Source organism: Drosophila elegans, unplaced genomic scaffold (genome assembly GCF_018152505.1).
Source record: "Drosophila elegans isolate 14027-0461.03 unplaced genomic scaffold, ASM1815250v1 contig_476, whole genome shotgun sequence".
In the NCBI taxonomy this organism is placed as follows: domain Eukaryota; kingdom Metazoa; phylum Arthropoda; class Insecta; order Diptera; family Drosophilidae; genus Drosophila; species Drosophila elegans.
Window position 1 is genome coordinate 15,518,728 of NW_024545863.1, and position 18,801 is coordinate 15,537,528.

Here is an 18,801-nt window from a genome sequence, read left to right on the forward strand (position 1 = left end):
GACGTACTAAGCTTAAGTGGGCGTAGATTATCGACTGTTAATGGCAAGTTTACAAAACAGGTGTCCCATTGCGTTATCACGACTGCTGATAAATCTTTACCAATGTCTATCATCTATTAGATGGTTAAATGTTAGGCAATAATTGTTAGCCAACTCTGTTATTTGTGCCGCTTCTTCGCTATAAATAGGTCACCACCCTTGCCATTTATAAAATCAATTTTTTTCAGTACTGGGGAAATTCATCACAAATTTTGTGGGGACTAAATTTAAACAGCAAAAAATGCAATGGAACGGAAAATGTGACTAAAGGCTAAAAATCCATAGCCTGCTTATCGGGGCACAGGCAAACACTCGCTCTGGCGAGTCTTTAAGGCGTTATTTAATCTTCATCTCCGCATCCTGGCCATATCGAGGGGTTGCTAATAACACTGAATAACACCCACGACATGGCCAGAGCTTTAAACCTATTTGTGTGCGGTAGAGTTTGGTGTTAACAAAAACTATCAACAGTTCAATAGAATGGAAATCTGACAAGCTTGTATGAAATTTATGATGCTCTTTAATGATTTTTATTTTAATAAAGTTATTTTTTAAATTTAATATAAATAGCTACCATACATATGTTGTTGAAACTTAAAGAACAATTCTTAATCATTTAAGAATAAGATATCTTTAAAATAATATTTTTAAAAATATAAATATATGTATCTTCTTTCTCTAATAAATCGCAATGATTTATTATTATTATTAAGAACAAAATATCTATAAAGTAATATTTTTACAAATATAGATATATATATCTTCTTTCTCTAATAAATCTCAATGATTTATTATTTATCATAAAAATCACACAAATATTTGAAAATATTTGGGTTACCAATGCTTTTTTAAAAGCTTATTTATTATTGTTACTTTTAGGTCCTGTAAAGTTTAAAGTAAAGTTAGGTTTGAAAGAGTTGTTAGTTATGAATTTGTTTTAGGAAAGCTTAAATCATATTTTAACCAAGAAAACTTACTTGGGTAAAGATTTCTGTTTTATGTACTGCTCCTCAAATGGTCTTAAACATTTTCAAAACACCGCATACCCTTTTGGAGGTCGCCACCAGAGCCATGTTCAGCACAAACAGAATAGAATGGCCGGCCGGGAGTGGGATCCATCTGAGCTGGCAGCCTTCGGTCTTTCGGTTCGGTTCGGTTTGGCTCGTTTCGCCTGCTGTCAATAAAATAGAACGGCAACTTGTCGCCGCCTTTCAATATTCGCACATACGTCGTTGTGGCAGCACCACCACCTGTTGCCCCAGTGTAGATACATTTTGTGGCGCGAATCCGGAGCCATATGGCAGCCTAACTAGGTGGTATCTGTTGTGTTCAATTAGGCAAAAAAAAAAAAACGAGCGCTCGTCATGTCGGAGAAGTCCCGATCGGAGTCGCAGTCGCAAAGCCAGACGGCTGCCCAGCTAAATGCCACCGGCAGACGCAGCTCCACTCCGTCCGGGGCCAACGGCTCCTCCAACCGCTGCCTGATTGCCGTGATTGTCTACCTGGCTCTGCTGCTAGATAACATGCTGCTCACCGTAATTGGTATGGCCAAATCAATGGCAGATAGGCACGGCCATAAACGATAATTAACGCATTTGCAGTGCCCATCCTGCCGGATTACTTGGCCAGCCTGGAGCTGGATACCCCGTCGCCGGTGATGGTGCTCAGTCTGGAGGAGACATCCTCCAAGCTCGCCTATCGCGGCGGCGAATCCCCCAACCACGGCGCTGGCCATCCCCAGCTGTACATCTCCAAACATCCCATTCCGGGCAAATCAATGGTCAATTTCACCCTGTTCCAGCTGTCAACTGAAGCCACCACCACGCCTGGCATCGCATCGACCCCGAGCCATTCGGGCGGCACTAATGTGACCGGAGCAGGCACCAGGAGCAGGAAGCTACTGGCACCCGGCAATCCGCCCACCCACAACAACAACAAGGAGCTGACCTTGACGCAGGAGAATGGGTCCATCGGCCTGCTGTTGGCCATGAAGGCCTTCGTCCAATTAGTTTTCAATCCAATTGTCGGCAACGCATCCGGCAAGTTCGGATACCGCCTGCCCATTGTGGTGGGCACCTTCTTCCTGCTCATCTCCTCGCTGGGTGAGTGATCTATTTTCGGGTCACCGAAGGGCCAGTTTGTTTTTTTGTTCCTTTAAGGGACACTTAATCAAGCGCATAATTGAATATTCAGGTCAAAACATATGCAAACTATATCCCAACTGACAATTATTTCGTATACATTTTTTAATAAGTGATATTTTATAATGAGTTTTAGTACTATCTCATAAAAAAAACTCAAAGCTTTAGAAAAATGTAAATTAAATTAAAAATAAAATTCTAATTGATCAAATTTCAAATATAATAAAAAAGGCTAACTCAACAGACTTACAAAAATATCTCACTTAAAGCGAGTGCCTAACAAATCGTGGTAAAAAATTGTTTTTTTTTTGTTCTACGACATCGAACCCAATTTGCGGGAACCATAAAATTGAATATCTTAAAAAACTAAACATCACGTTTCAAATTTTACCTTTTCGAAGAAAGCGTTTCCGACCCAATAATGCTTATATATGTACATTCTTGATATAAAATCTAGATTTAGTTTTGCAGATTTTATTTATTAATTATTTTCTGGAAGCATATTTATCTAAAAAGTAGTTATCTCATTGGGGAAACTCAAATAAAGCGATTCTTCATTTTTTTATTTTAAATTTTTTAATTTCAAATCATTTATAAAAGTTTTTGAGAATACGTACAAAACATATTTTTTTTCATATTAAACTTTAACTTTCTGACACATCTTTGCAGTGTTCGCCGTTGGGGAGTCCTACTGGGCACTTTTGGTGGCCCGAGCGGTTCAGGGCGTGGGCTCCGCCTGCATCAACATCTGCGGCATGAGCCTGGTGGCCCAGCATTATCCGGAGGAGGCGCGTCGCTCCAAGGTGATGGGCATCATCCTGGGCAGCATCGCACTGGGCGTGCTGCTCGGCTATCCCTTCGGCGGAATTCTGTATGACCTGATGGGAAAGTCGGCGCCGTTCATCATTCTGTCCACGCTGATATTCCTCAGCCTGGGCCTCCAGCTGCTGACCATGGATCTGTCCGTGCAGCCGGAGGTGGTGGTGGAGGAAACTCCCAAATGGCGACCCCTGCTCGAGTGCAAAATGATCCTGGCCATTGTGCTGGCCATTTGGTTCTCCACCTCGACAATGGCCATGCTGGAGCCCTGCCTGCCCATCTGGCTCATCCAGTATCTGAAGCCGAACAAGTGGCAGCTGGGCACCGTTTTCATCCCGGACTCTGTGGGCTACTTTGTGGGCACCAACTTCTTCGGCAGCGTGGCCTATAAATATGGACAGGTTAAGGTGTCCTGCATCAGTCTCCTGCTCGTGGGAGTGGCCTCAATTCTGGTAAGTTTTAAATAACATTTGTATATAAATTTAAATTGAAAAAATCTTTGAGAGATGGTACCATCTTCAAGTTAAAACAATAATAATATTTTCGGTTCTTAGGCGTGTTTTTATTTAAGGAGCTATTTGCTATTTTAAATTTTAGCCAATCCACAGATACTGTATTGCTAAGCTCTAACATCTACAGTGGGAAAAACTAGTTTACGAAAATTATAAATAAATTTTCAGTGCAAAGTGTACTTAAGTGTACTTACTTTTGCCGACTGTACATATATTTGGAAACCAAAGTTAATAACTTTATATTTCTAGTAAAATACGCTATCAATTATCAAAAACGGTTAGGCAGGAGAAAAAAATAAAATAGGCAGAAAACAGGTAAAAACTATAGAAAAATCTGCACGCGAAAATCAAATTTTCATCTCTGTCGACTTAAATTAATTTGCAAGTCAGTGTAATTAAACCCTTTATGTAGTTAAACAATCCGCAAATACCTGCATAATTATAGCACATTATTTTCTAACTTTTGTTATATATAGCATATAGCTATTTTTTATCATCATAAAATCATAATAAATAAAACATTATATTTTTTTTCCTTTATATTTATTTGTTTTAGGAAAAATATCATTATTAAGCCATTTAAAGTAAGAGTAAAGAAAGTAATAGTAATCCTTAAATTCATTGGTTTTCTGCAGATACCCAGTGCGACAACGGTTGCCCAACTATTGATGCCCCACTTTGCCCTAGGACTTGGCATAGGTGTGATTGATGCGGCATTGGTTCCTCTGCTGGCCACCTTCGTGGATGCCACACTTTCGCAAGAGGAGCAGAGCGAGGGCAGCAGCTCCATGTCCAGCTACGGCACTGTCTATGCCATTCAACAGACATCGGTTAGCCTGGCATATTGCTTGGGTAGGTCCCTAGTCCCCTGTATATTTTGGATATTAAACTATCTATATATCACTTTCTTAGCCCCTCTGATTGGTGGTGAGCTGGCCCAGAGCTTCGGTTTTTCTTGGCTCATGAGGATTGTCGGCGTTTTCAATATGATCTATGGCCCCATTCTGGTTTACTTGTATCAGAAATACGATCCAAAGGTGGGATATTTTATTAATATTTAAAATAGAAATATTATTTTATCGTATAATTTTATAGGCCCTGAGGGAGCAACACAATGATATGCTGCTTCAGAGCAGCGGACGGGGATCTCGATATAAACAGTTGTACAACTCAATGGATGTGGAATAAAGAAATCTGTCCAGATTTTCACTGCGTCTGAAGCAACCTTGAGTGTCCAAATTAGGCGTTCCTTGGCTCATTAAAGCAATATATTTGGAGCTGATTTTTGTAAACCTTTTATTCCCCTAAGTCCAGAATCTCCTATAATTAAATTCTCTGTCAAATGTTTCCAAGTAACTTAGGTATATATGATCCAATTTTCCGATTAAAAATTATTAAAGTAATTAATCTAACAATTTGATAATTTTTTCGCGAAACTTGTGTTTGAGATTTAAAGAGTGCTTGATGAACAAATTTTTACAATCAAATATGCCATGAATCCGACTTCCCCAACAGCTAATGTGTCGTGGCCTATGGAAGTCTCAATCTGTTGTTAGGATCCGTTCGGCAAACACCTCATATTTTAAGATCAAAATTAAATTCCAGTATTTTTTTCTAATATTGCACGAAAAAACTAACTAAAAATGGCTGTGCGACCCTTTGGTGAGTTAATGTTTACTCAGTGGCTATAGTAGGTTTGTGACTCGGTAGGTTAATCCTTCATGTCCTTTGAAGGGCCCGGACCCGGCGTCTATATGCTGCCACCCACTGTGGGCTATGACAAGCATGACAACCGCAAACAACGGATGCCGCAGTACTCCTTCGGGATGCGCACCAAGGCGGTGGGTGAGGATCTCGGTCCTGGTCCCGGAGCCTACAGGGTCGACAAGCTAACGAGGTACGGCACAAGTAAGGGCCTGGAGTTTTCCATTTCGCCCAGGACAAAAACGATTGGTAAGCAATAGTAAAGCTACGAGATGCTCAAGAATTCGCGTATGGATATTAATCCGAAATTACTATAGATAAGCGTTGCAGTCCCGGTCCCGGAGCCCACGATGTCCATAACAAGCCATTCTTCACTGGTGTCAATGCCCCGTCTTATTCAATGGGTCTGCGAACGGACTTCTCCTTCAAAAAAGAGGGTCCTGGTCCCAATGCCTACAAGTACGAGGTGAACGCGGTTCGACCTGGAGTCCCAAGCTATAGCATGTGAGTAGCCTTACTATATCGCGATTACTTTTCTTCAAGTGTATTCCTTCTACAGGGGCCTGCAAACCAAGGTGATCAACAAGGCAAACTCCCCGGGACCTGCTGCCTATGGGGGCGGTGATATCAATGTGAAACTCAACCGTGCCCCCGTGTACTCGATGCAGCCGCGTACCGCCATTCCGGGCGAGAGCGTCGGACCCGGACCCAACTACTACGATCTTATGTACTATCGTCCTGGCAGGAGTGGACCGGGTTACTCCTTCGGTGTGCGCCATCACCAGTTTGCCCCACCCATGATAGTTAAATGTGACAATATGTAGCGTGCAATATTAGAAAAAATGTTCTAAATTTTAGTGAATAAACAAAACTTTTGGTAACCAACTTGGCCGTACATAGATGATTAAACCTATAAAGAAGTAAAACTTATGGTGTTGCACGTATTTTGAATACTTTAAGAACGAAGCTATTCACTTGGCCGTACATGTTTATAGGAATCAGTTAAAAAGGGGATGAGTTTAGATAATTTAACCTCGTATTTTGTTCTGTATCGGTTTTGTACAGTACTAACATTTTCCGTAAAAATGTTTACTTGTGTAGCAACTTGGTTTTTATATTGATGCTTTGATCATTTGCATATTTTATACGTCTTGCTTGCACTCATATTTTTCTACATTTATTTATTTATTTGTTTTATTTATTTTAAAACGAACTATGAAAAAATTATAAATGTTGATGCTGTTCTTAATTTATGGGCGAATCGCCATCGATTATTTATAAAACTTTATTAAGTCCGTGGGCAATCTGTCCTAAATCTAATTTAATTTTTGAAGTACCAATACTGGTCTATACTTATGCTTAGAAAAAAATTGTTTAGTGTTTAAATTTTTGACTTAAATCTGAGTAGAAACTATTTAGAATTATAAATTTATTGTAATTTTATAAACAAATTTTTTAACAAATTATCCTATTGCTTAAATTATGTATCTTAATAGAAAAATTTGGGCAGGCTTTGATTTTGTTGTCAAATAATATCAACTCTTGAAAATAAAGACATCTAAAATTTTTGTGAAGTATAATTGAAACATTAAATATTCTTATATCCACCTTATATTCAATTTAAAAGCGGTGAGTTTGCCATTACGATATAAATAATACTATTTGGCAGCTCGGGCAAGAAAAACTGTGTAATACATATAAAACTATTTGAAATGAATATCTGCATTGTGTTCACCGTTTTTGTGGTACTGATATTGCTTTGTTGTCTGCTTCTTTTAATTCAAGCGGGCTTAAGTCACTCCAAAGTTTTTCTTTCGCAAAAAATATAGTCCTGAAACGCAATATAGATATTCAAGTCCTTTTTATTTTTTACTATCTATATGTGCCCCGCGCACAGTTTTCAATATCATATGGTTTTGTTTTTAAAATTCAAATTTTTTTTTTGAAAGCAGTGCGCTTTGTTATTCTGTTATTGGAGATGGTTCGCGTCTTTGCTATATTTTCATGGTATTTCAAAACCATTGATTTCAACCAGCTCCGGTATTTTTTAGTCACAAAATAATAATTTTTCTGGTAGGCGTATGGCCTGGGGCTCCGAGTTTCTCGTTTTGTTTGTAGAATTTTTGGCTGTTTTATTTATAGTTTTTTTTTTCCAAAGAGGTTGGCAAAACTGGCCAAGCAAAAATATTAGATTCGTCCAGCCCATAAATTAGATGTGTGTGTAACCGGGTCGTCCGAAAAATAACCCATTTAGCTAGTAGCGTTAACTTCGGTAACTGTAATTGTTAGTGACCAATTCAGAGAAAACGAGCAAGGAGAATACACCTTTCGGGCCTTCCATGTTCGCAGTCCACCATTGGTAACATGTCGAGCAATGTGGCGGGTGCTGCCGGCCCAGGTGGCGCCCCAGATTTGCAGCTGGAGACGGAGGTAGTTGCTCCACTATCACTGCCGGCGGAGGAGCAACCGGCCACGCAGGAGCATGTAAAGACGCCGGGATCGCAGGATCACCGCCATTCCGGCTCGCATTCCCGTCGATCGGGCGGTGGCCAGGTGCCGTCCCGCAATCAGGGGGGCAACAACGAGTGTCAGTTCTTCTTCGAGGACGAGGTGTTCCGCATCGATCGGCGGGGTCGCGTCCACTTTGGCGTCATCACAGAGACGGCCGATTCCTATTCCTCCGATGAGGATGAGGAAGTGGACGAGGTGCTGTCCAAGGGTCAGGTGCGGGTGGCCTTCTATCCCGACGGCAAGGAGACGGTTCAGACGGAACAATCGGTAAGTAAACACCATTGAGGTTATGTAACTCTCAAGGTTCGCTCCCCAAAAAAATAACTGTTTTCACAACTGTTTTGCGTTTGCTCTTCACGTTCTTTTGACACGTGTTTGTTTGCTTCTCTTTGCCCCCCCCCCCTTCTTGTTTTCAACTCCCGCAACATGTGGCCCACAGATTGGTCTGGCGGATCGAACTCTGATGCCAGGCGATGTGGTACGAAGGCTTCTGCCGGGACAAAAGGATCTCGTTGGACAGGCAGGCTATGTGCGCGATGTGAATGTGCGCGCCGATGTCACCGTGCTGGGCTCCAAGTTGGTCATCAAAAATGTGCCCGCCGAGCGACTGCGTCCCATTTCAGAGTGGACCGGCGATGTGCCCGTGTGCCTGGGCACCTGGATCGGCACCACCGTCAATGTGGACGAATGCGCCGTGCTCAAGTATGTTGATTGCCAATTTGAGTAAGCCATCTTCTCATATGCAAATGCACACCACTCTTTTGCAGAAATAGCAATGGCGCCCGTCTGGAGATCACATCCAACGATTTCCACAAGTTCAAGGATGCAGTGGCCCAGTGCGCACGTGAGGTCTTCAATCCCAATGTCTACTTTCCGGGCAATGTGGTGGTCGGTCGCCTGCCGCCTCCAGATCGCGTCAAGAATCTCACTCCGGAGATTGCCCTGCCCGCCAATCGCAAGGCTCGTGCCGTGGTAAGAATACGTAATGGGATTTCTAGTCACTAATTTATAGATATTAGTTACTCAGCTGCTAGCCACTTAGGTTAAGCACTCATTATGCATTTATTTTTGGTCACATAGGGTATATTAGGTTGTCGTACATTTCCCGTTTAAAACAAAGTCTCTAAAAACCCTCGATTTATTTGCTATTTTATTCAGTACACCGTGGAATCCATTCGCACCACAGCCATTAATGTGGCCTGGACTTGCCGGGCCATCTCGCAGTTCGACAATGGCACTGACACCGATCCCCTGAAGGAGCCAAAGACCAGCATCAAGGGCGAGGAGCTGAATAGTGTCAAGCGCCTCAACATCTATGAATCCTACGGGCTGCAAATTCACGATCGATTCTACCTCAAATATACAAAATGTGATTTATTAATTGATTACACCGATTGGGAACAGGAGCAAGGTATGTTATTAATAAACAAAAAAAAGAAGGGTTGTAAGTTCGTACTAAATGCATAACTTCTATTATAGCGGACAAGTACATACCCATTTACAATGCTCAGAAAAAGATGGACAGCAAGGACATCAAGCTGAACTCGTCCGCCTCAAGCAGTGGCAATGATCGCAGTGTGCCCAAGTTCCGCCGCCTGGCCAACAAGTTTGGCGGAATGCGTTTGCCCCGTCCGGCAAGCGATCATATGCACCAGGCAAACTCTTTCAAGATGCTCAAATGCGAAGAGCTGCCTTCGTCCGGGGAAGATGATGAGGAGGACGAAGAGCCTGTCCAGTTACGTGAGCCTTCAGTGGCCGCAGAAGATGCACAGAACCCGTCTCCTAATTCTACAGCAGCTGCCGCTGCCACTGGCGCTACCGCTACCGCTGCCACTGGCGCTGCCGATGCCGATGCCGGCGCCCAGGCCCCCAGGATCACAATGCGCCATGCCAAGCGGCGACATGTGAAGAAAAAGATGCGCAGCGTTAAGAAACTGATCACTGCGCCGTTCACCAAAAAGGATTTGACACCCAAGGATGGGGACGAGATCGTGGTGGAAACGCTGGTCGTGTATAGTTCGGTGACAGTTGTCTGGCAGGATGGCACCGTCGAATCGGACATTCCCTCCACCCAGCTGTATCCCATCCATCATTTGGACAACCACGAGTTCTTTCCCGGCGACTTTGTGAGCAAGGCCAACGAGGACACCACAGGAGCCACCGACTATGGCGTCGTCCAGTGTGTGGACCACGACGAACGCATTGCCAAGGTCATGTGGTTCAACATCTACTCGGACATAAACAATCCAATGTGGGTTTAGATGACTTGATAGTGGTTTACAGGAATCTCAATGTTTCTTTTTTTGTGCTTTTTAGTCCAAAGTGCAAGGAGGTTGAGGAGCTAAGCGTCTACGACTTGAAGGATCACTCCGACTATCAGTACAGACCCGGCATCATGGTCATCCGAGTTTCCAACTTCACGGGCAAGGACGTCGACTCAACTGCTGGCCAGGTGATAGACAACTATCCCGATGGACGGGTGCGCGTTTGGTGGGTCAAGGGGCACATCACCATGTGCTATCCGCAGGATTTGTTCGAGATCAACCACAATGATCAGGATGAGCAGGATGGCTACGAATCGGATGGCTCCGAAGACTCGTGGGAGACGCAGTCGGAGCACAGTCGTGTCGGGATGAACCTCAGCCTGTCCTCAATGGGCAACGAGGAGCACATCAAAATGGGCATTGATCGTGCTAGGGAGGCAGTGAAGCGCCTGGAAAGGCTTTTCCGTATCCTAGTTCCCGAGCGCAAACCCACGGTCCTCAACGATCTGTTGTCTGTGTACAAAGACTGCCGGGCCCTGGACCGTATGCTTAAGACCAACTTTTTCCATGAGGACCACTTCCAAGATGTTGTGCGCTTCAAACCAACTACTGGCGGCGATTCTCCCGAAGTGGAAGAGTCGACGCCCAAGGTCTCCCCCCCAACAATTAGGCCAGAAGTGGAAACTTTGATCATGTCTGTCGCGGCCCAACTCACATCAACGCCCACCAAGCGAAAGTCCTCCACGAAAGTGGTCGAGGTTCAGTGCAAGAAGAGCACTGACAAGATCACGGAAGAGGCGCCGGAAGAGTTGGCGGAAGAAGAGGACACTCCGGAGGAAATCCCCAAGGTCAAACTCACCGAAAGCGAGTCGAAGCTCACCTACAATCAGCTAATAAAGAAGCTTCGCAACGAGTACACGGAACTCGTGAACTCCGCACGCTGCAGCATTGCTAAAGCCTTTGAGAATCGCACCAAGGTAAGTATTCTTCTCGTCAATTCAAGTTTGAATTATGTTTGTTGTTTTAAGGATAAATGATAAATGTTGATACATTACCTATTTCAACCTACATTGTATTCTTTTTCAGAACGATTCGGGCGTTCACTCGCGCGGTGAGAATACCTCGGAAGAGTTCAATAATCCAGACAGCGGAAACAAATCCGATGCGGTGTCGGTGGCGAACCAAATAAAAATGCTATGCCACGAAGACTGCACCATTGAGCTGGTTAAGTATGATGCTGACGTCAGCGAGGTCTTCTTCTTTTTGATCAAGGAGCAAATGGCCAAGTTTTTCGAGGCGATCCTCGGAACCGTTGGCCTGCCAACCGACGATGGCAAGGACGATGACGTGGTGAGCGATGCGGAGGAAGCCATAGAGGATGCCGATCATGATGCAAAACCCGCTGAGGCTGCCGTCCCCTGTCCGATGGCGCAGGACGAGACCATGGAGCAGCCGTTGAATCTGAATGCCCTGTCCGAGTCCCTGCCACCCATTGACGGTCCGATGGCCTGCTCATCGCCCTCCCCTTGCGTAATGCCAGACATGCCGCCCGTTTGTGAAAACTGTTTCCAAGTGCTGCCGAATGCACCGGCCGCCCATCACTTCATCGGCGTCCATGTGACGCCGGCCAACAGATCGCAGTATCAGCGCGCTGTTCAGCGGGAATACCGCATGCTGCAGGCCTCCCTGCCCGCCGGCGTCGTGGTGCGGGCCTACGAGGATCGCATGGATCTGATGTCCGTGATGATGGTGGGTCCCCAGCGTACTCCCTACCAGAACGCCCTATTCTTCTTCGACTTTCAAATGGACCGCGACTATCCGAAGAGCCCGCCGGTGTGCCACTACATTAGCTACTGCACGGAGCGCCTCAATCCCAATCTGTACGAGGAGGGCAAGGTGTGCGTCTCGCTGCTGGGCACCTGGTCGGGCCGCGACACCGAGGTGTGGTCCGAGGCCAGCACCATGCTGCAGGTGCTCGTCTCCATACAGGGTCTCATACTGGTCGATGAGCCCTACTATAACGAGGCGGGCTACGAGAAACAACGAGGTATTGTATCTATCTATCTATCTATCTATCTATCGATGTGTGGATTAGCAGCCATAAATTGTTTTGTTTGCCATTTGTTTTGCAGGCACCCAGCTGGGTAATGAGAACTCTCGCGTCTACAACGAGATGGCCATCATAAAAATAGCCCACTCCACGGTCAATCAGCTGAAGAATCCGCCTCTCATCTTCCGCAACGAACTGATTGAGCATTTCAAGGAGTTTGGCAGCGAGCTGCATGGCCGCATGCAGGCCTGGTCCGAGTATTCGGCGGAGGCCCAGCGCCAGCGCATAACCAGCACCAAGGGTGAGTCATTGGATTCATTGAAGTGATTGGAGTGAAGTTACCCCTTCCTTCCCCCACAGATATGCCCGTTGAGTACAAGGCGCCCTGCGAGCTGCCCGAGTTCCCCCTGCTGCCCTGCAGTCGTGGCTTTTCCATAGCGGTCAAGGGCGTTTTGGGTCAGCTTCAGAGCGAGCTGACTGCCCTGGGTGTGAATCTGGCCACTGGCAAAGGGAATGGCAATGCGGCAGCGGCGTCGGCGGCGGCGGGAACGGGTACTGCGCCGCGTGCGGCTCCCGAGGAGATTTGAGTGCCGCGCCTACTGCTGCCCAGTCCATGTGCTGTGAAATTGGTGCCTATGGGAAGAACCACAAGACTATTGCCGCCTTGGATTTGGGCATCTGAACTGGTCCTCGGAAAAGGGGCCGCGTTTTAGAGCCTCTAGAGCCACTATTGAATCTCGAATTTTTGCCCAACTCGTATTGCTGGCAATCAGCCATTTAGTTAAACGAAATTTTCTAAAGTTATTGGTTATTAGTTTTCCATGAAAAAACAAAAAATAGATGATGATAATAACATAAGCTAAATCATATATATATATATAGAGCGCTCAACTAAGCAAAATGGTATATGGATCCGCCCCACGTAATGTCAGTCAATTTTATTTATTTTTATTTGCCCCCCCTCCCCCTTTGTGCTCAGTGTAGGCCAGCAAACACAAGTTAAGCGATTGTATTTGTATTACATGTGTGTTGTTTTCCCCTTTGCCTTTGCTGTGAACGCTGGCCTACGAATGGCCATGAATCTTAGTCGTTTATGCTAGCGCTGCGTTGTAGTAGGCATTCCACTAGTGCTTAGCTTAGTCAGTCCACCCCCGTCCCCCGATCCGCACCATGTACGTACTATTGTAAGCTAGCCCAATGCCTGGAAATGTGAATAAATTAGCAATTTTATTTATTATGCCTCCAATTTGTGTCGTATCCAATCGATGAAGGGCCCAGTGCGGGTGTAAACGCCGGGCCAGCCCTTTAGGCCGCACGGTTTGGTGCCGTACGAGGTGATACCGGCGATGTAGAAGACCTCCCGCCCGCCGGAATTGATGCCCACCATCAGGGGTCCGCCGGAGTCGCCGCCGCAGGTGTCCATACCCAACTGGCCGCCGGCACACATCTGGGTGTCGTCCAGATTCACCTTGAACGTGGTGTACTTGCTCTGGCAAGTCGTCAGATTCCACACATTGACGGAGATCTTCAGCTTGACCGGACTGGGCTGCATGTTCTCGGTGAGTCCCCAGCCGGCCACATCCATGCCATAGTCGACGAAGTTGTTACGCACCAGGTCGTCGGTGGGCAGGCAAATGGGTCGCACATAGTCGGTGTAGCTGTCGGCGGTGGAGGATTATTATTACAGCCTGGACAATACCACGATCCAAGGACCAAAAGGACTCACCTCACACTCCGCTTGAGACGCAGCAGTGCAATATCGTTCTTCTGGTCCACGGAATTCGGTGAGAATTGCTCGTGGATGATTGACTTCTCCACCTCGATGTCGATGCTGTTGGGGGCGCAGATCCGTTTCTTGTTCGGCTGGACGGCACAGTCGGGATCGGTGCGGGTGTCCCACTCGCCCAGGCGAACGCTGTGCAGGGCCACGCCGGACTTGTCCAACTCCCGGCTGGACAGACAGTGTCCGGCGGTCAGGACGTAGCGGGAGTTGAGCAGAGCGCCGCCGCAATTAAAGGAATAGGTTTCGGAAAATACTGCTGGGAATATTAAATTATTTATAGGCGCACTCATTTCATTTCCTCAAAAGATAAAGCTTTTTTTCTTCCCACATGCAGAATATACATATATATCATTATTTGACTTGAAATCAAGAAAGGAAGCTAACTTCGGCAAGTCGAAGTTCATATACCCTTGCAGCTAGTGCAAAAATTAAATATTCTTGAAAACATTAAAATTATGATAAACTTTCGTCTATGATTTACAGCTCAGTTATTCGATAATTAATTTTGAACTGTAAAATTATTAATAAGTCGAAAAGAAGTTTGAAAAAAATTACAAATTAAAAAGTTAAATTTAAAAATCATATTTTTTTTATATTTAATTTGTTTTCATGGGAGCTTTATGTTATAGTCTAGGCTCTTATCAGTAACATCGCGAATGAGTAGTATAAATTAAATATTATATAATTTAAACAGATTTAAATATTAATTTAAAGCAATATGTCTTGTTTTGGTTTGTTTAATCATAAAATGTGAAATCTCTTACTGAAGTCTTAAATATACATACATACATACGTATGCATGAATAAATGGTTTACTATACTTATTAAATAACATAAAGTGATTAAATATTTAGGTTTGTTGACTTCAGCTATACTGAGCTACAATACTGAATATTCCCGAGTAGCATTAGATTAGATGTTGGATTCCGGAAAGTATTTAAGTTTTTTCTGCACTGATAAAAAAATTGAATAGTAAATATAAATATCTGACCATTGAATTCTGATTATATTAAACATTTTAGCGTAATATTAAATTCAATCTTATTAAATTGCAAATATTTCTAATAAATAATATATAAATAAATTACATTTTAGATGTTTAAAATATATTCCGAAAATAGTCATATTTGAAATAACTAATACATATTTAAAATGAGTACAACATATTTGGTTTTACTACGTTTTTTTACCAGTGAGATTACTGAGATGTCACCATAATATAATCATTAATGTTGAACTCACGTTTTTTGTACTGCAGCAAAACCATCCAGGGGAACTCCCAGAGGCTGGTGTTGGTGCCACCGAAAATGCGATCAGCGAAGAGGAATCCGCAGACGTCACTTCCGGGCAGCACATTTCCGGGCTGCTGGCCCTCCTCGAGCGCCACTTCCGGCGTCTCCTCGTTGACGTCCCGCTTGCTCTGCGGACAGCAGACCAAGATGCGGTTGACCAGACCCTCCACCCGGTTGTCCAGGCCGCACTGGCTCCTGGAGAGTAGCTGGCGCTGGGCGGTCGTCTTCGGCTCCACCTTCAGCAGGTTGGCCAGGTAGGGGCAGCTGGCGATGTGGACGCACTGGCCCCGCTCGTCGCTCTGCTGGGGCGTGCAGGTGCCGAAGCTGATCTGTGCCGCGTCTGGAAGGGAAGAGTGCGGTTTACGATGCGGTCCAACCGGTTTTCCGGCGGTGCGCTTAAAACTGCTCCATTGATTGAATCCATTTTATTTTTTTTAATATTGCACAGTTCATGTTAATTTTTAATGAAATTATGTTTTTTTTATAGGACAAGTTTTGAGTGTCACTGAAGCTTAGTATATATTACTATATATTTAGTATCTTTTATTTTTTCTGTTTCAAGATCAAAATGACCAAGGTCATAGCTTAAATATTATATCAACTTTAATAATATTATGTGACATTGTAGAGCCTTTTGCCGAATTTTGTTACTCCAAGTGTTGATCAGTTTGAAATCGATCCGGCGTTACAATGTCAAGCAGCATCGACTAGTTTTATAAATGTCACAAGGACAGCTCACCCACCTGCTCGTTGGATTATTCCGGAGAATGCGCTGACCACCAGCGCAAGCAGTAGAAAATTCCGTTCCGTAGAAGCCATCTCGTCGCTGCGGGCTCCAAGCTGAGACTAAACAAGCACGCCGGCACTTTGGCAGCTCGATCCCAAAACGCTCCCGATGCATCGCTTGCGAATGGCAAGAGCGCTATCGCGGGGTCAAAGGTGACCCAGATTGCTGGCGAAGGCAACTGCTCGTAGATAGGGGTGAGATTTTCCCATATTTTTTTCCATTAGCATAACAGCAATTATTATCTGGGCCAAACCCACTCATCAACGCCTTCGTTGTTCTATAGTTCTATTCCCTGCTACTTGATCTTCTCTTAACCGGTTATTCTCACATTATTCTATTGGCATATTCGCTTTGCGTTTCATTTATTAATTTCATTCATCGTATTTACAAAAAGAAAAACTACTATATATACTCTATAGCACCGCACTTTTCACCGACATTGCTAAGATTACAGTCGTTGCCAAAAAAAAAGTGCAACAAAACAAATCGAAATGTACAATTACATTTTTTTTTTAAACTTTTAATTTTATTTTGATTTATTATTTAATACAATTAAAATAAAATTGAACATTTATTAAATAAAACAGTAGAAAAAGTTTAAAAGTAAAAAAATGTTAATATAGTGTTAATATAACAATTCGAAATAACATTGAAATTCAATTAAAGTTATATAGAGATGAAATCAGTTTAAAAGTATAAGTTTAAGCCTTCAGATTCTCCCATATCCATTTAAAATAAAATCCAGTTTTTGTGTAAATTCCCGGGTTTACATTCACTCCACAACCATGATTTCCATAGGAAGTGATGCCGGCCACATAAACGTATTCATCGAAACTGCGTCCCCTGATGGCCATCAGTGGACCTCCGGAATCGCCAGTACAAGTGTCCGTTTTACTCTGGCCCCCGGCACAAATTTGGGATGTTTCGCGGAAGTATTCAAACTCGTGTGGACATTTATGAGATTCAAGAATGGTGCTCTTCAAGAGTACTTCACTGTATTGTCCATTTTCCGTGAGCCCCCAGCCCGCAATTTGCAATAAGGAGTTTTTCAAGGAAAAATGTTTTGTTGGGACACAAATCGGTCTGATTTCATTCGTATAGCTGCAGGATTAAAATTGTTCGATCAGAGTTGTACAAATTAGCAATTAAGTCAGTGAATCATTACTCACCTTACTGGCATTTCAAGTCGCAGCAGGGCGATGTCGTTTTCCAGTTGCCAGTTGTAATTTGTATGCACAACAATCTCTTCTACTTCGATTTCGAGATGTCTGGGGGCTTTCATCCATTTTCCATTAGCAAGCTGGACCCAGTCGGGATTGGATGAGGTGTCATGCTCACCCAGACGCACTTTCCTGAGCAATAAATCCTTTGGCACATATTTTACTGAGACCACACAGTGGGCTGCGGTTAGGACGTAGCGGCTGTTGATCAGGGAGCCCCCACAAACGGAGACAAATCTCGGATCCCAAGTTGTGGTATTCTGGTATAGGAGCATGGCCATCCAAGGGAACTCGTTCATATCAGCTTTTGCGCCGAACGCCACTCGGTTTTGTGGTGAGCTTTGTCCGCAGGTCATATAATCTGGCAGGATATTTCCTGGCTTCGGGCAGCAGATCTTATTTTTTTCACATATTTTGCTCTTTAAATTATAATTGTATATAGAAATTTTATGCGAATCAAGGCAGTCGTCCAATGCGACGCATCGCTCACCGCTGAAGCAAATGTCAAAGCCTGGAGATGAAAAAGATTTGTATTGGTACACTTTTTGCTTTTCAGTTTAGAAAGACTTTACCCGTCTTTGGAAACCAAGTTTAAGATTAAATCAATATTTTTTTACTTTAACAGATCTATCAGTAGTTTCTTAAACGCATTTTAATTAAGAACCAGCCTAACATTAAGATCTTTCGCATAAAAATTGTGCTTATTTTGCCTAGTTCAAATAATATTGAAAACGAAAAAAAAGAAAAAAACAACGTTTGTTTTTTCTTTTTTTGCAACTCAAATCACTAAGAATTGTGGACGTAAATTGTGGTCAACGATATTTTGTCCTTTTTACCATAGTATCCAACTGAATAATCCAGAACAAAAGCCTGTAGCAGGAACAAAAAATGAACTCTAATTCCAAAAAACATGTTATGCCGAGAAGACTTCAATTGAAACTGATTCTTAAATATGCAAAATAGTCCGTCGTCGAATTATTTTCGAAGCTTGGAAAGTACACACTGTATATATTCAAATAAATAACAGTTATGAGTAACTGTTTGGGTTTTTCTGACAAAATTTTGAAATGAATTAAATACTTGACAATATTATTAATTATGGTGCCAATGCTTTCGTAGTTTGACTTCTCTTAAGATAAGTTATTTAACTGTAGAAACAAAAGTTTAGTTTTTATAACATATTTTAATTAAATTTTTTTTTCAAGTGAATAGAGAATAGAGAAGTTTGGAGAATAGCATATTTATATTATTTTCGATGATACATATCTGTAAATACATTTATATGATGAGTAACAATTTATTTTTGTAGGTCTTATTTATCATTGATGTCAATATTGCCAAATATGGTTCTTTTACGTCAGCCACGCTGACTCCTACAAGCGTAATTTCCCTATTCTTACACTTACAAATTAAATCGGAATTTTACTTTATAGAGAAAAGTTTGATTTTTATGGTGCAGTTCGATCATTTAAAATAGGTGTATGCAAAGTTTTCCCTGGGAATGTGAAGAATTTTTTTTGAGCATGTTATATTTACGCAAATAGTTTTACACCATGTGATTTTTATACCCTTCAGACAGAAGCTTGCAACGCAGTGAAGGAGACATCTCCGACCCTGAGCCGGAATTTTTGCAATAGTTGCCGGGTATATGAACTTCGGCTCGCCGAAGTTTGCTTCCT

General features: G+C 43.2%; 5 protein-coding genes across 7 annotated transcripts; 3 read left to right on the forward strand and 2 right to left on the reverse strand.

Annotated features, from left to right (window-relative positions):
• Nucleotides 1-1,273: 1,273 nt before the first annotated feature.
• On the forward strand, nucleotides 1,274-4,914 carry LOC108150056 (synaptic vesicular amine transporter). Its single transcript, XM_017278024.2, has 6 exons — nucleotides 1,274-1,581; nucleotides 1,641-2,141; nucleotides 2,850-3,451; nucleotides 4,147-4,363; nucleotides 4,424-4,548; nucleotides 4,607-4,914. Exons 1-6 carry the CDS (start codon nucleotides 1,404-1,406, stop codon nucleotides 4,697-4,699), a joined length of 1,716 nt encoding a protein of 571 aa, XP_017133513.1. The 5' UTR covers nucleotides 1,274-1,403; the 3' UTR covers nucleotides 4,700-4,914.
• Nucleotides 4,915-5,042: 128 nt separating this feature from the next.
• Nucleotides 5,043-6,100, forward strand: LOC108150146 (outer dense fiber protein 3). The gene is made up of 4 exons (XM_017278116.2): nucleotides 5,043-5,173; nucleotides 5,246-5,464; nucleotides 5,533-5,719; nucleotides 5,775-6,100. The coding sequence occupies exons 1-4, from the start codon at nucleotides 5,155-5,157 to the stop codon at nucleotides 6,037-6,039; spliced, it is 690 nt and encodes a 229-aa protein (XP_017133605.1). The 5' UTR covers nucleotides 5,043-5,154; the 3' UTR covers nucleotides 6,040-6,100.
• A 633-nt stretch (nucleotides 6,101-6,733) lies between these two features.
• LOC108134717 ((E3-independent) E2 ubiquitin-conjugating enzyme UBE2O) lies at nucleotides 6,734-13,286 on the forward strand. Of its 2 annotated transcripts, XM_017255121.2 has the most exons (10): nucleotides 6,734-6,844; nucleotides 7,505-7,993; nucleotides 8,166-8,428; nucleotides 8,494-8,698; nucleotides 8,885-9,137; nucleotides 9,206-9,977; nucleotides 10,043-10,967; nucleotides 11,077-12,037; nucleotides 12,123-12,341; nucleotides 12,401-13,286. In XM_017255121.2, the coding sequence occupies exons 2-10, from the start codon at nucleotides 7,580-7,582 to the stop codon at nucleotides 12,625-12,627; spliced, it is 4,239 nt and encodes a 1,412-aa protein (XP_017110610.1). In that variant the 5' UTR covers nucleotides 6,734-6,844; nucleotides 7,505-7,579; the 3' UTR covers nucleotides 12,628-13,286. The 2 variants fall into 2 exon arrangements, with proteins under 2 accessions (XP_017110610.1, XP_041565042.1); XM_041709108.1 differs by lacking the exon at nucleotides 6,734-6,844 and having other exon boundaries at nucleotides 7,282-7,993.
• On the reverse strand, nucleotides 13,255-15,977 carry LOC108134742 (spaetzle-processing enzyme). 2 transcript variants are annotated; one of them, XM_017255186.2, is made up of 4 exons: nucleotides 15,859-15,977; nucleotides 15,066-15,455; nucleotides 13,767-14,076; nucleotides 13,255-13,698 (listed from the first exon to the last, which is right to left on the reverse strand). In XM_017255186.2, the coding sequence occupies exons 1-4, from the start codon at nucleotides 15,932-15,934 to the stop codon at nucleotides 13,275-13,277; spliced, it is 1,200 nt and encodes a 399-aa protein (XP_017110675.1). In that variant the 5' UTR covers nucleotides 15,935-15,977; the 3' UTR covers nucleotides 13,255-13,274. The 2 variants fall into 2 exon arrangements, with proteins under 2 accessions (XP_017110675.1, XP_017110664.1); XM_017255175.2 differs by having other exon boundaries at nucleotides 13,767-14,079.
• Nucleotides 15,978-16,532: 555 nt separating this feature from the next.
• Nucleotides 16,533-18,038, reverse strand: LOC108149779 (spaetzle-processing enzyme-like). The gene is made up of 3 exons (XM_017277674.2): nucleotides 17,959-18,038; nucleotides 17,072-17,633; nucleotides 16,533-17,003 (listed from the first exon to the last, which is right to left on the reverse strand). The coding sequence occupies exons 1-3, from the start codon at nucleotides 18,032-18,034 to the stop codon at nucleotides 16,604-16,606; spliced, it is 1,038 nt and encodes a 345-aa protein (XP_017133163.2). The 5' UTR covers nucleotides 18,035-18,038; the 3' UTR covers nucleotides 16,533-16,603.
• Nucleotides 18,039-18,801: the final 763 nt, after the last annotated feature.